This window comes from Neodiprion virginianus, chromosome 6 (genome assembly GCF_021901495.1).
Source record: "Neodiprion virginianus isolate iyNeoVirg1 chromosome 6, iyNeoVirg1.1, whole genome shotgun sequence".
Classification (NCBI taxonomy): domain Eukaryota; kingdom Metazoa; phylum Arthropoda; class Insecta; order Hymenoptera; family Diprionidae; genus Neodiprion; species Neodiprion virginianus.
In genome coordinates this window covers 9,281,781-9,301,619 of record NC_060882.1, presented here as the reverse complement: position 1 = coordinate 9,301,619, position 19,839 = coordinate 9,281,781, and the positions used below count along the sequence as shown (strand labels likewise).

Below are 19,839 nucleotides of genomic sequence, written 5' to 3'. Positions count from 1 at the left end.
GTCTTACGGCTACAAAAAGACCATTAATATAAAATACTTATTCTTTAAATGACTACTGAGTAAAGTAGGTGTGTGTTCCAAATTATCCGACACGTAACAGTGCAACAAACATAGCTCCTTGAATTTCTGGTGGTCATATTTTTCTGCAAATCTCTCCATATTTTTCAAAGAAATTACACCCCAAATCTTTCAGACATATTTTGTATTATTATGAGAAACCTCTGTGACAATTTTCATAATTGTGAAAATCTCAACAGTCTCTTTTGTATTTTTACAGATTATTCGTAATATTATGAAAGTTGTTCAGGATTTCTTCATCGTTCACTATATAGGTTTTGTTATTTATTTTGCAAACTTCCCAAGTTCTTTAAAAAAACAACTTCTATTCTGTTGATTTCATTCAGGCTGTACTGAACAATGCATTACTGAAGTTTTCGACTTTTTTTCGGAGGGATTCCGTCGATTCTTCTTGACCTCCTACACGCGTAGTTTATCTTTTAGAAATGCTTGTAATTTATGAATTTCTATTAACAGTTGTGCAAACTCTCTATTTTATCGTTGGCAATAACAACATTTCACAACAATGTGCAATCATTTATATATTATTAGCAGTAATACTGGACAAATTAAACGTGATTTCTTAGGATTAAACTAAAGGTGATTGACCGAATGACATTGATTTTCCGATTGTGAATTCGCGTGGAGGAAAGCTGCAGTTGCTTACATTTTGTAACTGTGAGAAAATACAGGGTCCTAGCATGAAACGAAAATAATAGAATGGGAAATTAAAATTATATATTTCAGCTATTGCAAATTACAGATTGTAATCGAAGCGTACGTGAAGAAATAGTTACTAAATTTCTGATAAAGACATTGCGCACTATAATCTGTAAAATAGTGTATATTCTACCATTGAAATGCGTTACACAACATCATACCTATATCATTGACATTGGAGAAATATCGAAAAATCGCACCTGGGGACACAATTAGAAATAAGTGCCGGTTAATCATGCTCCACATGTGGAATTAATTGGATTGGCTTCAGAACATGAAATTAATGTATCGAACATACGACGCACTGCTGTAGGCGAAATTCTCAAATGATTTACGTCAATCCTGAGCAATTGTGCGAAGTCGACGGCCTTTAAACGCAATTAATAAGACACCGCGCAGTTACACCGCTTATACCTCGGAAAGTATGCAGTATACATGAAAAGCGTTGATTTGATAAAGTGGCACAAATAAATGTATAAATTATGCGAATGAGACTGCAGAATAATTTACCTACAGAGCAGCTAACACATGCAAAAATACAAGTATAATACAGCCTCGTATTCGAATTATATTCAATCTATGCACTTTCAGTACCGTAAAGGTATAATCTTGGACTAGTCATTTTCCACAACTAAAGTACCTGTAATATATTATTGGTATATATATTACTACATACGAACAAAAAAAAATTAGTTTATTCTTACGATTTATACGTATATTGTTACATGGCCCTTGTGTATAGATTATAGACCTAATCGGATCACACGAAGTGGCATTGTTAGACGTAACAATGGTACAACCGATGATCTAGATTGTGACTGAAACTGAGATCGGTGATACGATTATACGTATGAAATATTGCGTACGTGTCCCTATTCCATTCCTGTATTATAATAAATGATGGTATTTAAATTTACAAGCTCTGATCATAATGAATTAGTTTGCTTTTTTGAAAGGCCTTGAAAAAGGAGCGTGCAACAAAATCAAACCGAAAGAGTTGTTTCTCACAGTATTATCGCATCCACGGTTTTCAATTTCGGGCACAAGACACAAGTAGAACTAGAAATAATTAATCGTTTACGTCCTACTAACTTCGCCTGCACGAATGCAACTTCTCGAACATTTGCGCGTTGGACTGACATAAATTAACGAGGAGGAATTAAAAAAAAAGATTGGACCTAATCCGTCAAGATCAATCTTCGATATGTTTATTCGCATCTCTCGCTTGTATACCAGACTCCTATGATAATCGAAACCGTTGACACGTAAAAATGTAGAAAAAATCTGGAGATTTTTAAGAATTGACGTCGATTGATTAATTATATTAATAAGCAATCGGTGACAGACTATATAATACCATCTTATATCCAATTATTCAAGCAACCTGAATTATGCCCATTGTCAGTTATGATTGGAAGAATAATCATTCTCTCTTACCGAAGGTAGGATTATCGTTATAATTAAACGACATTGAGGAATTACTTCGTCGATTGGTCTTCGATATTCACTCCGGAGGCTTTACGAGCATAAAATATTCGATTTTAAGAAAAGTTTCACCCGGGAAAAAATGTAAAAACTAAGAACATTTGATAGTCCAGCAAAAAATGTGAACGTCTAGTCTCAGCTGACATTTTTTTTTATAAATTCTTCTGCATTTCGGTGCCTTCCGCAATACATCGCGTAAGTAATATTCAAGATATCGGCTACTTCGGGATATAGATTCGCTGCATTGTTTTAATTTGCTCCCACTGCATACTAGCATATCCTTCATCATTCTACCCTGACAAAAAAAAAAAAAAACCTGTCGGCAGCTGGTTGAGTCAACTGGAAAGTCCAACACCTACACTTGCAGTCTAGTTCCAATTATACTGGTCCACCTTCATTTGTCGTTGCGGGATCAAGACTTTCAGGATCCTAATTTCGGAGTATCGATCACGGAAATGCTCTAGAAACTGGTTTTTTTATCTTTGCTGCACGGAGAACAGATCTGTGCCTTTTTTGCATTGAAGCTCAAACAAAAAAACAGTCGAGACGACTGCAGCATGACTGTAACAAGTAATCGGGTGATCGGTTTGGGTGAATTTTATGAATATCAACAGACAAAAAACCTCTCCCAAACTGTTAGGCTTCTACTTTCACACACAAAGTTCACGATACAAGATCCGTACACTTAAATGCCAGCATTCTGACGCGTTTATCATACGATTTCGATTAATCTTCCCGCGAACCAATTTGTCCGGAGCCTTCGACTTTTCTTATAAGTATGAGCACGAGGTAATTATCCGAAAGATTTGTAGGTCGTGATCAATAGCTGGTTAAATGAAAATAGCATGAGCGACGCTACCGATTATAATTAACGACTGATATAACGCTGATCACGATACAATAACACTTAAAGAACTGATTTAGTTATTACCGTTCGGATTCATTGTCGACTGTAATGAGCTAATATCTTCGTTCTCTGGAGACAGACAGATGCGAGAATGAAGTTGTAATTAAATATGATCACCTTCGTAATCCCCGCTAATACGAGTTGGATGTTGAAAGAACTGTAACGCAAGCTTATACGCGTGCATGTTTGAAATGCCTTCATCGTAATTATACCAACTCGATTATAACAGAGTCTGTCGTAATTTCCGAATTAGGTAATTTATACGGCAGCCTAGTTCTCTGTTTTAACTAATTGGAAGTTGGTTTCACTCGAATTTATTTATTCTACTCCAGGAAGTTGTAAATTTAGTACGAATAGAGCAGAATCGGATCTAGACTCGTTCTCGTTGGTTTTCAATGCGTCTTCGAACTGCTCCGAGTCTCAAATTTTTCACGTCAGCAATTGACAGATCGAATCTTAGAATTATCCTTGCAGTATCGAAGGATCGCTACGATATGAAAGTCATGCAGTGGTCCCTACAGTCCTTCGCAAATCAGGCCCAGGTGGGCTTTCCCCCCCTCTAAGTCCAAGGTAGAAGGTAGCCAAGGGGCTGGATGAGTATAACTGAATGCGATATACACCAGGCGGGAGCTCCTCTGCCAGCAAACAGCAAAGTGCAAACGGCATTCTCTCACGATACGAGAACTGGATCAGTTCCGAACTGATCCTGTGACATCGAACACACCTTCTCAACCGCGATTCGTGAGTATTCGTTATCCCGGTGATATCCGCTCCAACGCTCGAGCCTTGGATTATAATCTGCATTTATCGGTTCGACAAAAACTGCAACGGTATAATGATGACGGTAAGTCTGATCAAGTAATAAGTTGCTTAAAATTAAAAAATCATTAGTCAAACATTCCTCTCTGTTTTATTTATTTGAAATGACTGCGGTGAATCAGTTCTTTGAGTCAGGTAAAAATGTTCGGATTTTACACAAATTTGTGATAACTTGCTCGACTCTTTAGAGCGGTTTGCGAGTGTGACTCGAGGCTGGATTAATCATCGGTTTAAACGACTTAGCGCGTAATTATTTGACAGCTCAACCTACGGAAGCTTGATATGCATTGTAATTGATGTGACTTAAACTGCTATTAAAAGGTCTGCCATGATTTATGAAGTCTTACTCACTTACTCGTCGTCATACTGATCCCACCAAGTAAAATAAAAAGATTGATAAAAATATTCGAAATTGAGAAACGTTCGCGCGGTATGAAAAATTGAAAATATAATTTTTTTCAGTTCACATTTGATGCAATCGTTGTATTTGTATTCTATAAAATTCGTCGCTGATGAAACGAAACATAAATAACACTGTAAAAGCTGAACTGCTGTAGGTGAATAATGACAAGGTGTCAAATTTTGAGCATTAAAAAACGGTTTGCGATTTGTAATTTTAAAGAAAAATCCAAATTTACTCCAAGTAAGATGCAAGTAAGAATTAAATTGTCAGCGTACAGTTAGGATTAATTTCGTCATAGGTGGACCGAAGTGACATAAATATAGTTCGATCAATGACTTCGTACAGCCGTGACAGTGTTCCTCGAAGAATTAGCCACCGGTAAAATTATGCAATTTTTCCCACGTTGTATACGAGTTGCAACGGGTGATGAGATTGTTTGAGGCACGATGTGTCTTCGTGGTGAACGGAAGGCGAAAGTCTGTTAGACGCATTTTACACACCGTCTTGAAGTTTGCCCAGGTCTGTCAGCACGCGCTTCTGGGCCCGACAATTATACCCATAATTCTTATACCAGACTTGCCATCGTAAATGCGGGAGTTATTTCAATTACCGGATTCCCGATTGTTCGTTGCAATTTTCCTTCAGCCGTGGTTTTAGATTCTCGCCAATTGTGAGCAGGAGTTTGGCTGCAATGTGCACGGAGTAATGGCCCCTAATTGCTGCTGACTTATCGCAAACGATTACCGTTGGACAAATTACAGCCGCGGCAGAGCAAAAAACGCTGTATTATCTTGTCTAACTTTTGCAGTCGGATATTTTTCTTTGCAAACGTTCATCTAAACCGCACCGCTACTGATTCTTAGGGCGCAAACCAGTTCAACATGGATTATAGAAACGGTGTGCAATATTTGAGATCCAGTCACTCAAGGCTTTGGAGTGAATTGTACTTGTCCAGAGTCAGTTATAGATTATCGATTTGACCATGACGATTCACTCCTGATCGTTTTGTTTCGATTACTTTTTTTGGACTCGGCGAACGACTGACTTACCTACTGACAATGAAATCAGAAACCACTATCGTTTACAGACCTTGCACCACAAAATTTTCATTACTAAATCACTACATGTATTGAAATACTGTCAGGCGTGTGGGTAAAAGGCAATTGATGGACCTTTAGAATAAAACTGATTATTTGTCGTCGAAGTGTGCAAAATGTTGTGTTGCAAAATAGTAGAGTACTATGTATACAAATTTATATAAATAATGAACGTGGGATTAAACCTGCGGAAGAACCGTTGAAGTAACTGACGAACTGTTTTGTAGTTCGAAATTGTCGAAAGTTAAAACGAAACTTTATTCGAACAGATATGATTTGATTCACTTATTGTTAGACTTGATTAGATTTAAGTAGATTAAAATCTTATCTCTAACTAGTCTGATCCAGCCATACATAATTTATAAACCTGATTGGACTTTAATAGATCTAACCATATTTGATTTATAAATAGATCTGATAAAAGCAAGTATAGCGATATAATTACGCCTCTGCAATCTGATCAGATCTAGAAATGGTATATGGACGAATCAGGTAAGACACCGACGAAATTTGGATCTAATAATCCTAAAACGTAAATCAAATCATATATGTTCTCCTCCGGGTCATTTTTGAAAGGACTTGAATGGAAAATTCGTTTTCCGGTTTGAAACAAATTATTCTCAATTTATTGCAATCGAAAATCAGAAGCAACTATTGATAAATGGGTCTCGTTTTATAAATTTTACGCTAATGGAGGAAATGATTTTAGAAATATCTGCAGTGGGTATGATTTGAGGGAACAAAAGGACAGGTTATCAAATAGTGATATCACTGCTCTTGTAACTGTGGAAGTGGATAAAAAATGCAAGAAAACAAAGTTAATTGTATAATCCGATTGCCCTTGTCTCAGATAGCTGTAAATGGAACAACCCTGCGGGTATACAGAATGTCAGCCTAGCACTTGACGGATTATAACTGACTACGAACATAAATACACCTACGCAATAACGGTAGCATGTGTTCAATTGTTACACACAATTAGAATATGTTGCATTTGAAAAATGGAAGTGACTTGTTTTCCAAACCTTAGATTTAACTATCCCTCTGTATTTATAATTCTAAAATGCTTGAACAGAGAAGAAAAATTTTGATCGAGAGTTTAATTGAAGATTTTTTTTTCTAAATTCACCGCAGTTATCAAAAATAAACATTTGGTAGCCATATAATATTGCCAGAAATAAAATTTTAGCAAAAGTGTAGCGATTTTTCGGTAAAAATTTATATTTTTCAAGCAAGTTTAAAAAAATCAATTACAAAGTATAATTGTGTTTATTTGTGATCGAGTAATGAACGGCGACAGTTTTTTTTTTCTAATGTAAAAACTAGAATATAGAGAATCATCGAAGTTCATAAAAATTCGGTGAAATGCTGTAGTTGAAACTGTTTTTGCGGGATGATATATCCAGCGCAGAGATTCGTTTGCATGTAACAACCTGACAAAATCCGTTGAGCTTACACGAGTCGAGTGAATTTTTCCGCGAATGAACAAATTACCGTGAGACAATTACTCACTGGAGTTACATGCGTATGTAGTTAAGAACCCGGAACTGAGTTTATCTGGTAGGCTTATCTTCAAGTTTATAGCCAGCTTGCAAGCGCACATTACACTCCCGCGGTGAGTTTGGTGCACCAAGTAATGCATTTTACGTTTATCGTGATAACGCGATATATTCTACGCACGTGGTTCACGGCTGCATTGTTCTCTGCCAGACTGACAAGCGTGCAAGTATCACGTTGCAAGCCAATTCCAAGAGAAAACTGGTTTAACCCTTGAACTCAGTACATACCTATAACGCTCGCTCTCGGAATTTGTTCTTTTCATTTTTATCCCCCTTGCTTGAATGATATATTTATTTATCGTAAGGCTGCGGCAGCCGCATTGACTTGGTGAATATTTTTCCTCAAAACTGGCCGACAAACGAGAATTTATACAAGCTGTAAGTGTTATTTAGGAAAAAATGTTTTCCAAAAAAAAAAAAAAAAAAAAAAAAACAAACATGGCACTTACAGCCTTATTGAATTCTCCTACAATTTTAAGATCTCTTTTAACTGCTCGAGCCTCGCAAGAAAATGATGCCGCAATTATATTCGCCTGTGTCGTAAATGGATCCGTAGCAGGGTTCAGCATCTGCGAATACGGAATCGCATGCGAAGAATGAATCTAATGCGTAGGTGTTAGTTCTGCGAAGTAAATTGCGAAATTTTGTACGCAAAGTTGCTAATCAGCTCTGTGCAGCGATCCAGTTTTTGCAATTCAGTCTCTTCTCGGGCCGGGAAAGACACGGACAACCAGCAAGCGAGTGTTAAAGCGTCTGGAGTAATCTCGAAACGGCAATTATTTTGCAATACAATGCACGCCAATTGGCAATTGTTCGACTGTCAGCCGATATTGTAACGAGGATTGATTCTAATTGCTGAAATCTGGAGTTCAAGGGAGTCTCGCATTGCTCATGTTGTGTGAAAAACCAAAAAACTTACGTCTGTTCCACGTCTCGTGAACGTTGTTTCAATGCTTGCCTGATCTAACAAAGTACAATGACTTTCATGCGATCTATGCCCGAGCCAACAGACCGTCTAGTTTACTAGTCCCCGTCGTATATGGCGAAATCATTAATGTAATCCCGCTTCCCCGTGCATTATACATATCGCTCGCATCTGTGTAATACGGATACATATATTCTCAACGATATATCGACATATCGTGAGTTTTTCTAACAGCGAAACGATCCGTGCGCCTGATGCAGGCAACCGGAGTTACAGCTCGTGTTTAGGTTGAGCACCACGGACGTCCCAAACGTAACAAACGTTATTTGTCAAAATAGTCTGAATAATACAACATGCGGAAAATGATGAAAAATTGATTTCCGACAATAAACAAAGACAATAATGAGAAAATCAAGAGTAGAACTGTCGTCAGATTCAAACAAATGCGATGGCGGGATACGGTGCTCAACCTGGACATGTGATGTGATCCCGGTTGCCTGTATCAGGCGCACGGATCGTTTCACTGTTCAAAAAACTCACGATGTATGATCGCTTTACTCTGATTCACCTGTGACAAAGATGAAAGATGGATTATGAAAGAGCCGGCTATTTTTTAACCTCTAATTCTCTCGCACATTCCGGGATATACGTTTGACAAATTTTATTGGAAGATATGTACTGTAAAACTGAATTCTTTAAAAGTCTGCAAGAAATTTCTGCGCGTATTTTAATAATTTCATCGAAAGCGTCTCAACTCTGACCGCCTCCTTTCTTGGTATCGTGATGAACCTTGTTGAAAAAAAGCATCAGTCCCGAAGTCTGAAGAGTCGATGAGATATTATGCCATATAAGTTGGAAGTTGCACGTGAACCTTGCGCAGTTCGTTGCATGGCCAATTCACGTGACTGTTGCTTCACATCTTACGTATATACTTGCACTTGTTCAATAAATTTTCAAAGGTATTTGTGTAACATCGATACTAGTATAAAGTGCCTCCATGTGTCTTCCGTATGTACAGTGATATATGAGATACAATACTTGCGAGCTGTGCACATTCATGTATATCCTGCGTGCATGCATAATATATATAACACGTACTGTATTACTTATTGCGACTTTTATTACTTTTTGCGCGAATTTGATCAGGTGTATACTCGTTAAGGCGTGAAAATCGTTGGTCGTTTCCTGTAATCGATAAAATTGAATACGTTATAAAAAAAAGTCAAATCAATTTTAAGCCCCGTTGTAATTCCCGTCGTACTTGTATGGATTATGCTGATGAGAAATCTGGAGCCTATCGTACTGAATTTATGATTGGTTTAAAAAGAAAAAAAGGGAAGGCAAAGAGGTGAGGAGAGTGAAATCGCGATGCTATCTGCAAGCTGGATGTAAAACAACTCAGCCCACGCGTATGGGAATGTACAATACTCAAGTTTAAATTGAAATTTTATAAAAAAAAACCATCAACCTTGAAGCGTGCGTGACTCAATTTGAGGAAAGTTTCAGTTACCACTCCTGCGAAAAGTGCCAAGGATTTCCCAGCCTGCTGAAACCAATTTCTCGGAGACCTCTCATATTATATAGTCGCGAAAGTTCTTGGTAAAGCTCGTCCCAGAGACCAGGGTGAAATGCTTTTGGATATTCACATTGAACTAGTTTGAAAAAATACCTAGATAATGTATTTTTCAACAATTCGTGAACATGAATGAGTTACACAGAATTTAGAATTTCTTGATCTGGATTGGAAAAGCTTTGCGATTTCGAGTCATGTTTAAAATTTTTTCTAGTATGAATATCATAGGAACTCTTCAAGAAACGATTGCGTAAAAGAAAAGTTTCAATCACTGATATTAAGCTATCTCTGATTTTCACACGGTTCAAATTGTGAGGATCAAAGTTTAATTTATAACTTAAAATCGTCGTATTCTTTAGAGCATGAAAAACTTGAATGCAAGTTGTGATAAACAAAACGATATCATATTATAAATGACGCAACGCGCACTCACCTTGCGATAAGTCTATACCTAGTATATGACGTATGTATCATGCACTCGTGCATATCTTACAGCCATTGCTTCGACCGGTTTACAAGGGTCAGATCTGAATCGAAACGCGTCCGAAGTGGAAACGCCGTACACGTTGCAGACATATATCTGCATTTCTGATTTGTTGAACCGGATCTGCATCGGTAGCTTATTCGCATTGAAAACGAATGAGGTAATTAAAGTATAAAGTTGAACTCTCCAAGTTTTATACCGGTTTGAACGGCTAGACACACATGATTTTTAGATAGTTTTAAAGCTGCGTGAGAGGTACAGTCAAGTCCGAAATATGTTGAAACAGAAACGTGGCGGAACAAAAGCTTTAATAAAATGCATCTGAAGCTAAGAAATCGAAAAACTTTCAATTTCAATCGTGAATACCATCTTTTATTAGGAATGTTAAAAAAAAAATATCACATATTCTACTACTCCTTCACCGAAAATTCCCATGTGTGATTTGTCAGATAGTAATAAAAAATGTTTTTACCACATTCATAAATGAATCCCTTGTAAATTATCCGAGACAAATTTTTTTCTTAAACTGATCGATACTTGGAAAAAAAATCACGTTCCTACAATCGTATAAATTCGCAGATTATGAACTTATGATTCAACAATAAATTCATTATCCTCACCGAAAATCTAAATCGGTTGGTTTGTAGGAAATTTATTTACGTTTAAAACCAACCGTTTATTATTAGAATTGAACAAGCAATGGGGATGTTTTGTGAGAAAAATTATCTTTTTGGTTAACCAACAAAATCAGACGGGGATGAGGACTTTTAGTTTCGTTCAATTCTACTTCATTGATGGCGACATTGATCGTAATCAATTTTCTCATGTTTAAACAGGTTCATATTTACACAACTATCATCAATTGGTATTGATATTCAACAAACTAGAAAACCTGAAGAGCCGATGGTCGGAATTATTTTTTTATTGTCCGTCTGGAGAACCAAGTTTCTTTCATATAGAAAAAAAATGATTGTAGCTGGTACGTCAGTTGGGATAACTATACTGCCAGCCTAATTATGACTAAAATGTAAAACTGGGTAAAATCTGATCTCACTTTAATTGCTATAGATTCTGCTGGCGCAATACTGACTATTTTTTTGCGCACCGACATATTATAACAAAAACGTGAGTCCACCTCTAACGCTCTTCTTCGTCCAACTAAGCTTTCAAATTCCATTCCAGTTCAAACTTAAGAACTTCAACGGTCTACTAAAGAAAAAATACCAACTAATCAGTCGTTCGTATTTGACTCTTTATTTCAACTCGTTTTTTTTTTTTTTTTTCGACAAATTATCCGACTGTTAGCGAATTGTCAAGCTTGCGCAATTGTCGCCCAATGAAAGTGCCTTGTTTACAACAAAAGGTACGTGACGTACGTTATACCTGATTGCGATTGAGCAGCGTTCCACATTCTTTTCTTTCTACACATTTCTTTCACGCTCTCGTTACGCGTAATCGGACATTGCGAGAAACGACGAACAATGAATCGAGAGATAATGCGGCGTAATTCATTTGACAAATCTTTACTTGCAAGTCATCGAGAATTAGGGTGGTTACGTTCTACGTGCAATGGTAACGAGGTGTACCGAAAGGCTTTACACCTTTGTATAAGAATAATTCAGCACAATGCCCGTTTGTTGCACATACGTATAAATAGAGATAGTTATTGCGATTCTGCAATCTCTTTTTAGAAGAAATCTGTGTTATCCTCGCCTCGCTATCTTCGAAGGCTGTATAATTTATATAAACGCCGTGGATGTGACAACACCGATTTCTGTAACCCGCAGCTGCTTTCATGAATTTATTGACAGGTCAGTTTAATTGAAGCGGCCAACTATCGCACAATGTTGCTTTCCTTTCCTTTCCACTCGTAAATCTTTATACTCCGTAGCTCCCTCGTTCTAATTTCTGAATACTTGCGGCTCTGCACGCCAATGCTCAACTCTTCCTCTCGGTATTCCGTAATCTGCGGAAATTATTCATTCACCTTAGTTTTCGATGCTTGCCAGATTATAGCATTGGTTTTCAATTATGCCCATTCACGTTCAATTATATCGTCATTTCTCAATCGATGGTTACAATTATTGTAGGTAATCATACGTGACGTGATTTGGTTTTAATATTTCGGTGATTCCCAGATCCTATATTCCAACGTATTAGACTTTTCACTCGACGGTGAGTTCATCGGTTCCGTTAAACCTGCAGTATAATCGTAAGAAGGTATTGCGAAGACGCACTGAAAACGAAAAAATGCTCTTCGCGGTTGAGTGCGTCTATGGTATGCGGCTAAAGCAGAACTGCACTGTGTTGTACAAAGTGTTCTGAATTACGTACATAATTGCAAAAATTTACCATAACAAGTTTGTTATATAATTCAGGTTCGAGATTATAATTTAATGTTCAATGTGGCGAAACAAACTCGCAAACGATTTACTTTCATACCTTGCCGCAATGAAATAGCTCGGGTAAAAAAATATCAATTTTGCAAATTATCCAATTATGACGGATTGAAATTCAAACTGTCGGGGAAACGGGTTGAAATTTATTACTTTAGTAATTTGTCCACGATTTCCAACTTCGTACAGACTTTAATTAAATTCGGGCATTTTCGATAAGAGTATCTGTGAGGCATTCTACGTCAAATTGGCAGCCCATGTATCTGATTCTGTTCCGTTTTAACAATATTTTTAACACGATGTTCATACTGATCCAAAAAGGTTTCGAAATTTTTTTCAAATTTTTTCAGCCACCGGTGAAATTTGAAAAAAATTGAAAAATCAATTCTGAAATCACCATTTATAAAAATCTTAAAAAATTCACACAAATTGCACGAATTAAATTATGATTCTTGAGCACCACGCGATAATGGGATCACAATATTGACTATTTTTTTTTTAGAAGTTTTTAAGGTTTCCATGTCAGAATTGGAATTTTTTTTCGACTCTCTGATCCGAATAGATCACGAGATCATGAAAAAAATATGATGCTGCAATCAATTTAGATCATAGCATATAAAAAATGAAAAAATAAATACAATTCCGACATGGAAAAACTAAAAACTTACGACAAAAGTAGTAAATTAGTAGATCCCATTATCGTGTGTTGCTCAAAAATCATATTCTGGATCATAGAATCAGTTTGAATTTTAAGATTTTTAAAAATGTCGTTTCCGAATTGATTTTTCGATCTTTTTGAAATTGCACCGGTGGTTAATAAAATCTGAAAGAAATTCCGAGACGTTTTTTGGGTCGGTACGAATATCATACTAAAAAATCATTAAAATCGAAGAGGATGAGGTACATGAGCTGCTAATTTGACGTGGAATGCCTCGTATCTAAACACAAAATTTCCTCTTTATAACAACTGGTTTGAATCCAGAAACAAAATTTACGTTTGCACAAAGCTCTAAATTTTGGGCGTGACTTCTCTGTTTAAAGAAGACAGCTTGGAAGTGGTGGAGAATTCGAAACAAGAAGAAAATAAACGAATCGACTCTAATCTGCAGCGAAAACTCGAGGCTAATTGAATCGAACAGACCGGATCAACCCGAATGTGTAATATACATATGTAGATCGAAAGTGATATACGTGTAACAATTTTATCGAGCGAAGCGCAAGTCATAAATGAACTATTCAAATTGAAGGTGCTTCTAAATGGCGTGAAATCGGAGCAAGGTCCGACAAGTTGAGTACGGAATTGTATATAGATTATGGACGGTGTATTATTATTAAGCAATCGAAACAAATAAGCTTGTCCATTGATAGTTGGTAGTTCAATCGCCTCTGTGGGCAACAATATCGTAAATCCCCCAGCGAATTATTATACTGCAATAGCGATAGTTCCATCCATCAATTTCGACGCGTCGCGTCCTTCGATAATCGTTCGTAGTGTGTAGAATTATTAGGCAAATTAGCGGATTAAATGATAAATAAAAATCAATTATCAACCAATGAAATCATCGCATCGCATCGATACAGTTATGAAATCAGGCCAGTGCAGGATATGCGGTAGTGTATGATCAAATATTCATTATAAATACGTGCCATTAATCAGTTAATTTACTCGAAACGTCAACGTCGTTTCGTCCGAATAAAAATTGTTTCGCAACCACTGCATCGCCGGGTAAATAAATGAACGGGCACGAAATGTTTGACTCTCCTTCGATGCACCGAAACAGCTCTTGTGTATATTGCAATAAATGCTGACAAATTTTAAGCCCACGACTCACGGCCGAGCTATTAAATTATGCAAATCATTGATCGTGCAGTGCAGAAGTTGGATTGTGACCCGTATTCGATGCCTCGACAGATAACAGCCGGGGAACTGAACTACAAACCGCAAGCTTCAGGCTCGGTTTCACGCGTCGAGAGGTTTATCTGCGGCTATCGATGTTGTTGTTTAAACGAATGTCCGCGCATTACAATCTCAAGGTTCACTTCGTACCTACCACCTTCTTTTGACAATTATTTATCTGTGAATTGTTATACCTGCGGCATTTCAACATAATATACATATACTTGTATTATTCTACACTACGCACGAAGTTTTTTTTTTTTATTTTCTCTCTTATTCTGTTACATATGTCTTTCCGTTTCTCTTCCTTTGTCATCACTTCATTTACAGCTGAAGGTTCTCGTCCTGCTAACGACTTCAATGACGATTCAAGCCGCTCCTCTTGCCAGCATACACGTCAAATTTGTGTCCCCACCTCACAGCTATGAACACGGACTCACGACTCATGGTAATAATTGCATTCTCACGACGATATGAATAATCGTCGAATTCATGTCACGGCCAATTTAACTCAAAATTGCATCCGTGTGACGCTGATTTTTTATCATTGTTATTGCAAGTGCTTTCTGTCGGGATTTCAATATTTTCTATGCTTCGGGATTACCGATGTTTCAAATTTCCTGGCTTCAAAAATCTCGAGTAACTTCAATAACTACTTGACAATATTTAAGACGACTTCAACCGATTTAACAACCATTTCCAAACATTTTGTACGATTGCCAAAGATTTCGGTAGATTTCACGAGATCTCAACGACTTTTATAAGGTTCAAAAAATTTGAGGAAATTTCCGAATATTTCAGGGTACTTATCTACAGCATTTGAATTATTAATTTCAGGATTGAGAAGTTCATTATAGTGAAAATAAAAGAATCCAAGTAATATTTCAAAAGCTACTTCAGATGACTTAAAAAAATGTCGCGCTAGAATTCGAACACCTTAAATATATTTAAGAGATTCTGATCATTCCTCCATAACTCTGTCAGTTCGTAAATCCGTAAATTGTTCGCAATTTTCTAGCAGGTAACACGGTGGCGCAAAAGTCCTTTCTCTCGGTAGGACGGAGAAATGGCGAACGAAGTTCAAGGCAATTCGGTACGTAGTGTGTGAAGAATTGCTGAAAGACGTTATTTCGATGGCATGGAAATAACTCCAACTTATATTCCAGGAGTAAGAACGACGCCTCTGGAGGAAGTCCAGCAGTTCGATCGAGCCTCTTCTCCGGAGAGATCCTTGCGCGAAAGAACGATATCACCGGGAAATGCCGAAGCTCTTTGGCCCATCGGCGTTTTCTTGCCACCGATCGACATCAACGACTTGGGATACAGCTCTCAGGATCACGTAACTCCGGATTTTTCCAACGGGCTTGGTATACCAATGACAATTTCATACCTGATACTCAAATGCTCGAAGAAATCACGTTTTGTGATCTTTTTATTAGATTTTTGAAAAATAGAATCAACCGACGAAGAAAATTTCGTATTATGCAATTATTTCATATTCATTAATCCCACTACTTGAGATTTTACTTCTGAATCAACAATTACTTCCCAAAAATTGATGGGCTTCAATTTTTTTTTCTTCCTCAATACTCTTGCACTTTGCATTGTGGAAGCTTACTGACAAGGTTGTAATTTTGACCACAGATCATCCGGATCCTCTGCTTCTGACAGGAGAGGAAGCGATGTTGGCTGTGAAGTACATTTACGGCCGAGGAGAGCTTTTTTATGATGATTATCCTCACGCGCGAGCCTTGCTCAGAAATCAGGAAGAACGAAGGATCAACGGATTGCACGGTCACGTCCTCAGCAGCCTGAGGCCAGAATCCCCGTTTTACAGAAAAGGAATGAAACGTGGACATTGATTATTTTAAACGAACAACGACGGACGTGAGAAATCATTTCTCGTGTCTTATATTACAATGCTCCAGCATTCATCTCGACCAAATTTTCACTATTTCGTACTTAACCGTCTTCGATTTTATTTTAACAATAAATTGTTTTTGCACAAATTTTCCCAGCCTGGTAGATCCGTAATATAATATAATATACATATACGATACATGTTTGGGCGTCCCGTTATAAAATCGTCGGGTACTTCTCGAGTACTTTGTATTATATATATAATATACAAATTGGAGGACACAAACGAATGAGTATTATAAGTATAATTATCGATTACATTATAGACTTATTCATTGTATAAAATTAACAATTCATTGGAAATACGACAATATTTTTTAACATTAATATACACAGTTCATTATTTATAAATGCTATAAACTATACTGATTAGAATACACATAATTTGTGTATATGGGTATACACACAATGCATGTATAGTTTTCGCAATACGGTATATATGTAGGTATTTATATTCAAACGGAGCATACTACATATTTATGCTGCCAAAATTATATAATCATGTAACCAACCAAACATTATACATTTTCTTTACCATACGGGAATTGATTCTCTTCTAACGTGATCCAAACGATAAGAAATTTTACCACCATAAATTATCGAGTATTTTTCATCACCAAACCGATCACCTCATATTATAAAACATGTAACGTTTGGATAAGCGGTCACTTTTATCACCCTGCAGCAGTTCGAAAGTCCCAATTAAAAGTACTTCTTTTCTGTGGCTGTAGCACTTCGTTATACATTATTACATGGACACGATTATCTTGGTGCGTATGATCATAAAATAAACCACCTTCCCACAAAACCAATTACGATTAGCAACGTAATGCTGGGCAAAGTTGTTCTCGTTGAGGCATTGCAAAGATCGCCTAGGCAAAAACATATGTAGACCTTCTTGTAGTTCCAAACTGTGTTCGAACAACGTTCCTCGTAATCGTCTGGGCCACGCTGAAGGCACATTCGTTGTGTCGCTGTTCCATATTCTGTCAAAAATGAAATGTGAATTAGATTTACCCGTTCAATGTATTATCGACGTTCAACGCTATTATTATAATAATTTTCGGGAATTTGACCATTCTTCAAATGCCAAATCACCTGCGGCTTATCGAAAAATCCAGTAGTGTCCAACAATTGAAGTACCTTCGTTTCCAACTTTTAAAACCTTATGAAATAAAACCTTGCAGAACAGAAAACGCTTGTAATGTCATCCGGATGGTCAATGATCAGATAAGAAAATACGCAATTACATTTATCACTTGCGAGATCCTTCTTCATCGCCGATGTTGAAAAGTCAATATTCCGTATAACATGCGTGATTCAGACTTTGGTAAGCTTATGTTCATCATTCGTTCGATATTTACGTAAATTATGCAAATTACCGTTGTTGAGATTTTGACTCTCGATTATTTTTCCGCACCATCCGGAGGCGCATGGAACTGCCTCCACTCCGTGCTCTTCGGCAATCTGCGTTGCATTCATCGTGAATTTGTCCTTGCAGGATCCCAATTCACCCCTCGATCTGCACTGAACGCATCTCTTGAGGATACCTGTGCAGAAAATACTTGGTATAGTTTCATTAATTCTTCATAATTTATCGGAGCGTTGTGAAACAATTTCAAGATAGCATCAAGAGTCTTTGATAAACCGGAAAACGGTTATGTTGTCATTATCTTATAATGGTTTTCATTTTTTAGACCTATAAATCGATCCAGTCGAAACATGATTCGGACTCTCACAAAAGCTGATATTTATTTTATTAATAGTGATCGATTAAGGAACGTTTCATATAAACGAACATATTAATATTTCTTCAACAAAATAGCTTAACAGTCAAAGTCTCTGACTCTTCACAAATAAAAGTAAACGAGAGTCATTTTCCTTATGAATAAACCGATTTTCGTAATTCGTCAACCCTCATTAACAATATCACCGGGTTTTCAGGTCAGGCCAAGCTAACAAGTTTCTTGAAACATATAAATTAAAATGAGACAACGACTTTATGAAATGCACAAAAAAAAAGTTTTGCATGCTTTGTTTTGCCTTTGGATCCATGCGAATAATACATATTACGTACAGTATTGAGAAACTTGAAACTAAATTAAACCATTGCATCAAAATAATCTTTTATGAATGTAGAATCTCAATTTTGTTTATACTACAACTTCGTGTAAGATTTTGGAAACGAATAATCACTTGCGATTCATTGAATTACATCCATGGGTGACCCGTACAATAACAAATCTACTAAAATCCATCATAAATTATACGTGCAAGAATGCACTTGACGCAGAAAATTACTGGGGTGAGGACCATTCGTTACCGGTGAATAACAATTACTCAAACGTAACATTAATTAAGTTCAACCAAAATCCGGTGAAAGTTTGAATCCGGATATAAAACGACGCCATGTTGGATAACTTACCTTCGACAGTATGTGGTAGGAAAGTGGCACAGAGTATGATCGTTAGAGTGAAAATCGGAGTCACTTTCTTGGACACCATTGTCTCGAATCGGAATTTAACAATATTTTGGCACTCGGAGATTGTAACTGGGCGCAAAACGGCGAGATCTTTGTACGATTTTTTCAACGATCAGCCATCTTGTATCGAAGTTGAGAAATTCTTCCAGAACCAGTCACTCCTGTCAATTCTACACTGCACAGCTGTGTTCTGCTCCCACTGCTGTCTTAGTTCCTTTCACTTTGCAGTGCGTGATACCGGACATCGTACGATACTTTGGAAATCTGTATCTATTACTGCATGCGTATTCGACCATTATGTCGATAAGACATTCATCTCGATCCGATTCCTCGTTAATCAGTGATCTAAGTGTCAAATCCGCATGGTACCAAAACGACGTTTCAATACTGTACCTATCGTTAGTCGCCTAATTCTTGGTTGTACTTTTTACTTTGCATTTTATTAAACAAGTTTCCATTGGCTTCGGGTCAGTTTCTACAATTGAATCAGTGGAATAATACTAGAAAAATATTCATACTGATACTGACAAATTGGTGTTTACATGGTTTTATCGATTTACATTTCTTTTTCGATCGATCCTTTTTTTCTGACAGGGTGTTTAAACTCATCCGAATAGCCTCATACAGGGCTGATTTTGAAATAAGTAGGTTGAAATGATGCTACTCAACGAGTAGTTTGTTCAAATTCATTTATTCAGAGTATAGAATACATCACTAAATCTTAACATTTAGAACTATTCATAGCGCCTTCAGTCAAAAAAATCGGCTTTGTTGTTTTCACGGGCTTCGATTTCTTTGTAGTTGGTTACAGTAAATTTGTCCCGATGATAGCAAGTAATAACAAGTCCAGCGCAATAGCAAAACGAGCCCATCAACAGTATGAAACCCAAGTAACCCACGTGGCGCAAAAATGCTGAAAAAATAAACGATCAAGAGGAATTTCAATTCACGTTCCAATTATGGATTTTCAAACTGAGTACTCCACTGACGAGAAGAAATTTATTTTATCCACTGTCCGGCGTGGAGAAAAATTATTTATATAATAATCCCAAGAGATGGCGCTACAAACTTGCCTTAACCAGAAAACTATATGGATCAGTGAGAATGTGCGAAAA

At 37.0% G+C, this 19,839-nt stretch overlaps 2 protein-coding genes across 3 annotated transcripts; one reads left to right on the top strand and one right to left on the bottom strand.

The window, feature by feature from the left end:
* Positions 1-464: 464 nt before the first annotated feature.
* LOC124306787 (uncharacterized) lies at positions 465-18,928 on the bottom strand. 2 transcript variants are annotated; one of them, XR_006908684.1, is made up of 4 exons: positions 18,668-18,928; positions 17,625-17,792; positions 16,894-17,228; positions 465-474 (listed from the first exon to the last, which is right to left on the bottom strand). XR_006908684.1 is itself a non-coding variant. In XM_046767793.1 (3 exons), the coding sequence occupies exons 1-3, from the start codon at positions 18,744-18,746 to the stop codon at positions 17,023-17,025; spliced, it is 453 nt and encodes a 150-aa protein (XP_046623749.1). In that variant the 5' UTR covers positions 18,747-18,928; the 3' UTR covers positions 16,332-17,022. The 2 variants fall into 2 exon arrangements, 1 of the variants encoding a protein (XP_046623749.1); XM_046767793.1 differs by lacking the exon at positions 465-474 and having other exon boundaries at positions 16,332-17,228.
* LOC124306785 (uncharacterized) lies at positions 3,866-17,110 on the top strand. Its single transcript, XM_046767791.1, has 5 exons — positions 3,866-4,013; positions 14,653-14,770; positions 15,341-15,415; positions 15,489-15,689; positions 15,967-17,110. The coding sequence occupies exons 1-5, from the start codon at positions 4,005-4,007 to the stop codon at positions 16,182-16,184; spliced, it is 621 nt and encodes a 206-aa protein (XP_046623747.1). The 5' UTR covers positions 3,866-4,004; the 3' UTR covers positions 16,185-17,110.
* Positions 18,929-19,839: the final 911 nt, after the last annotated feature.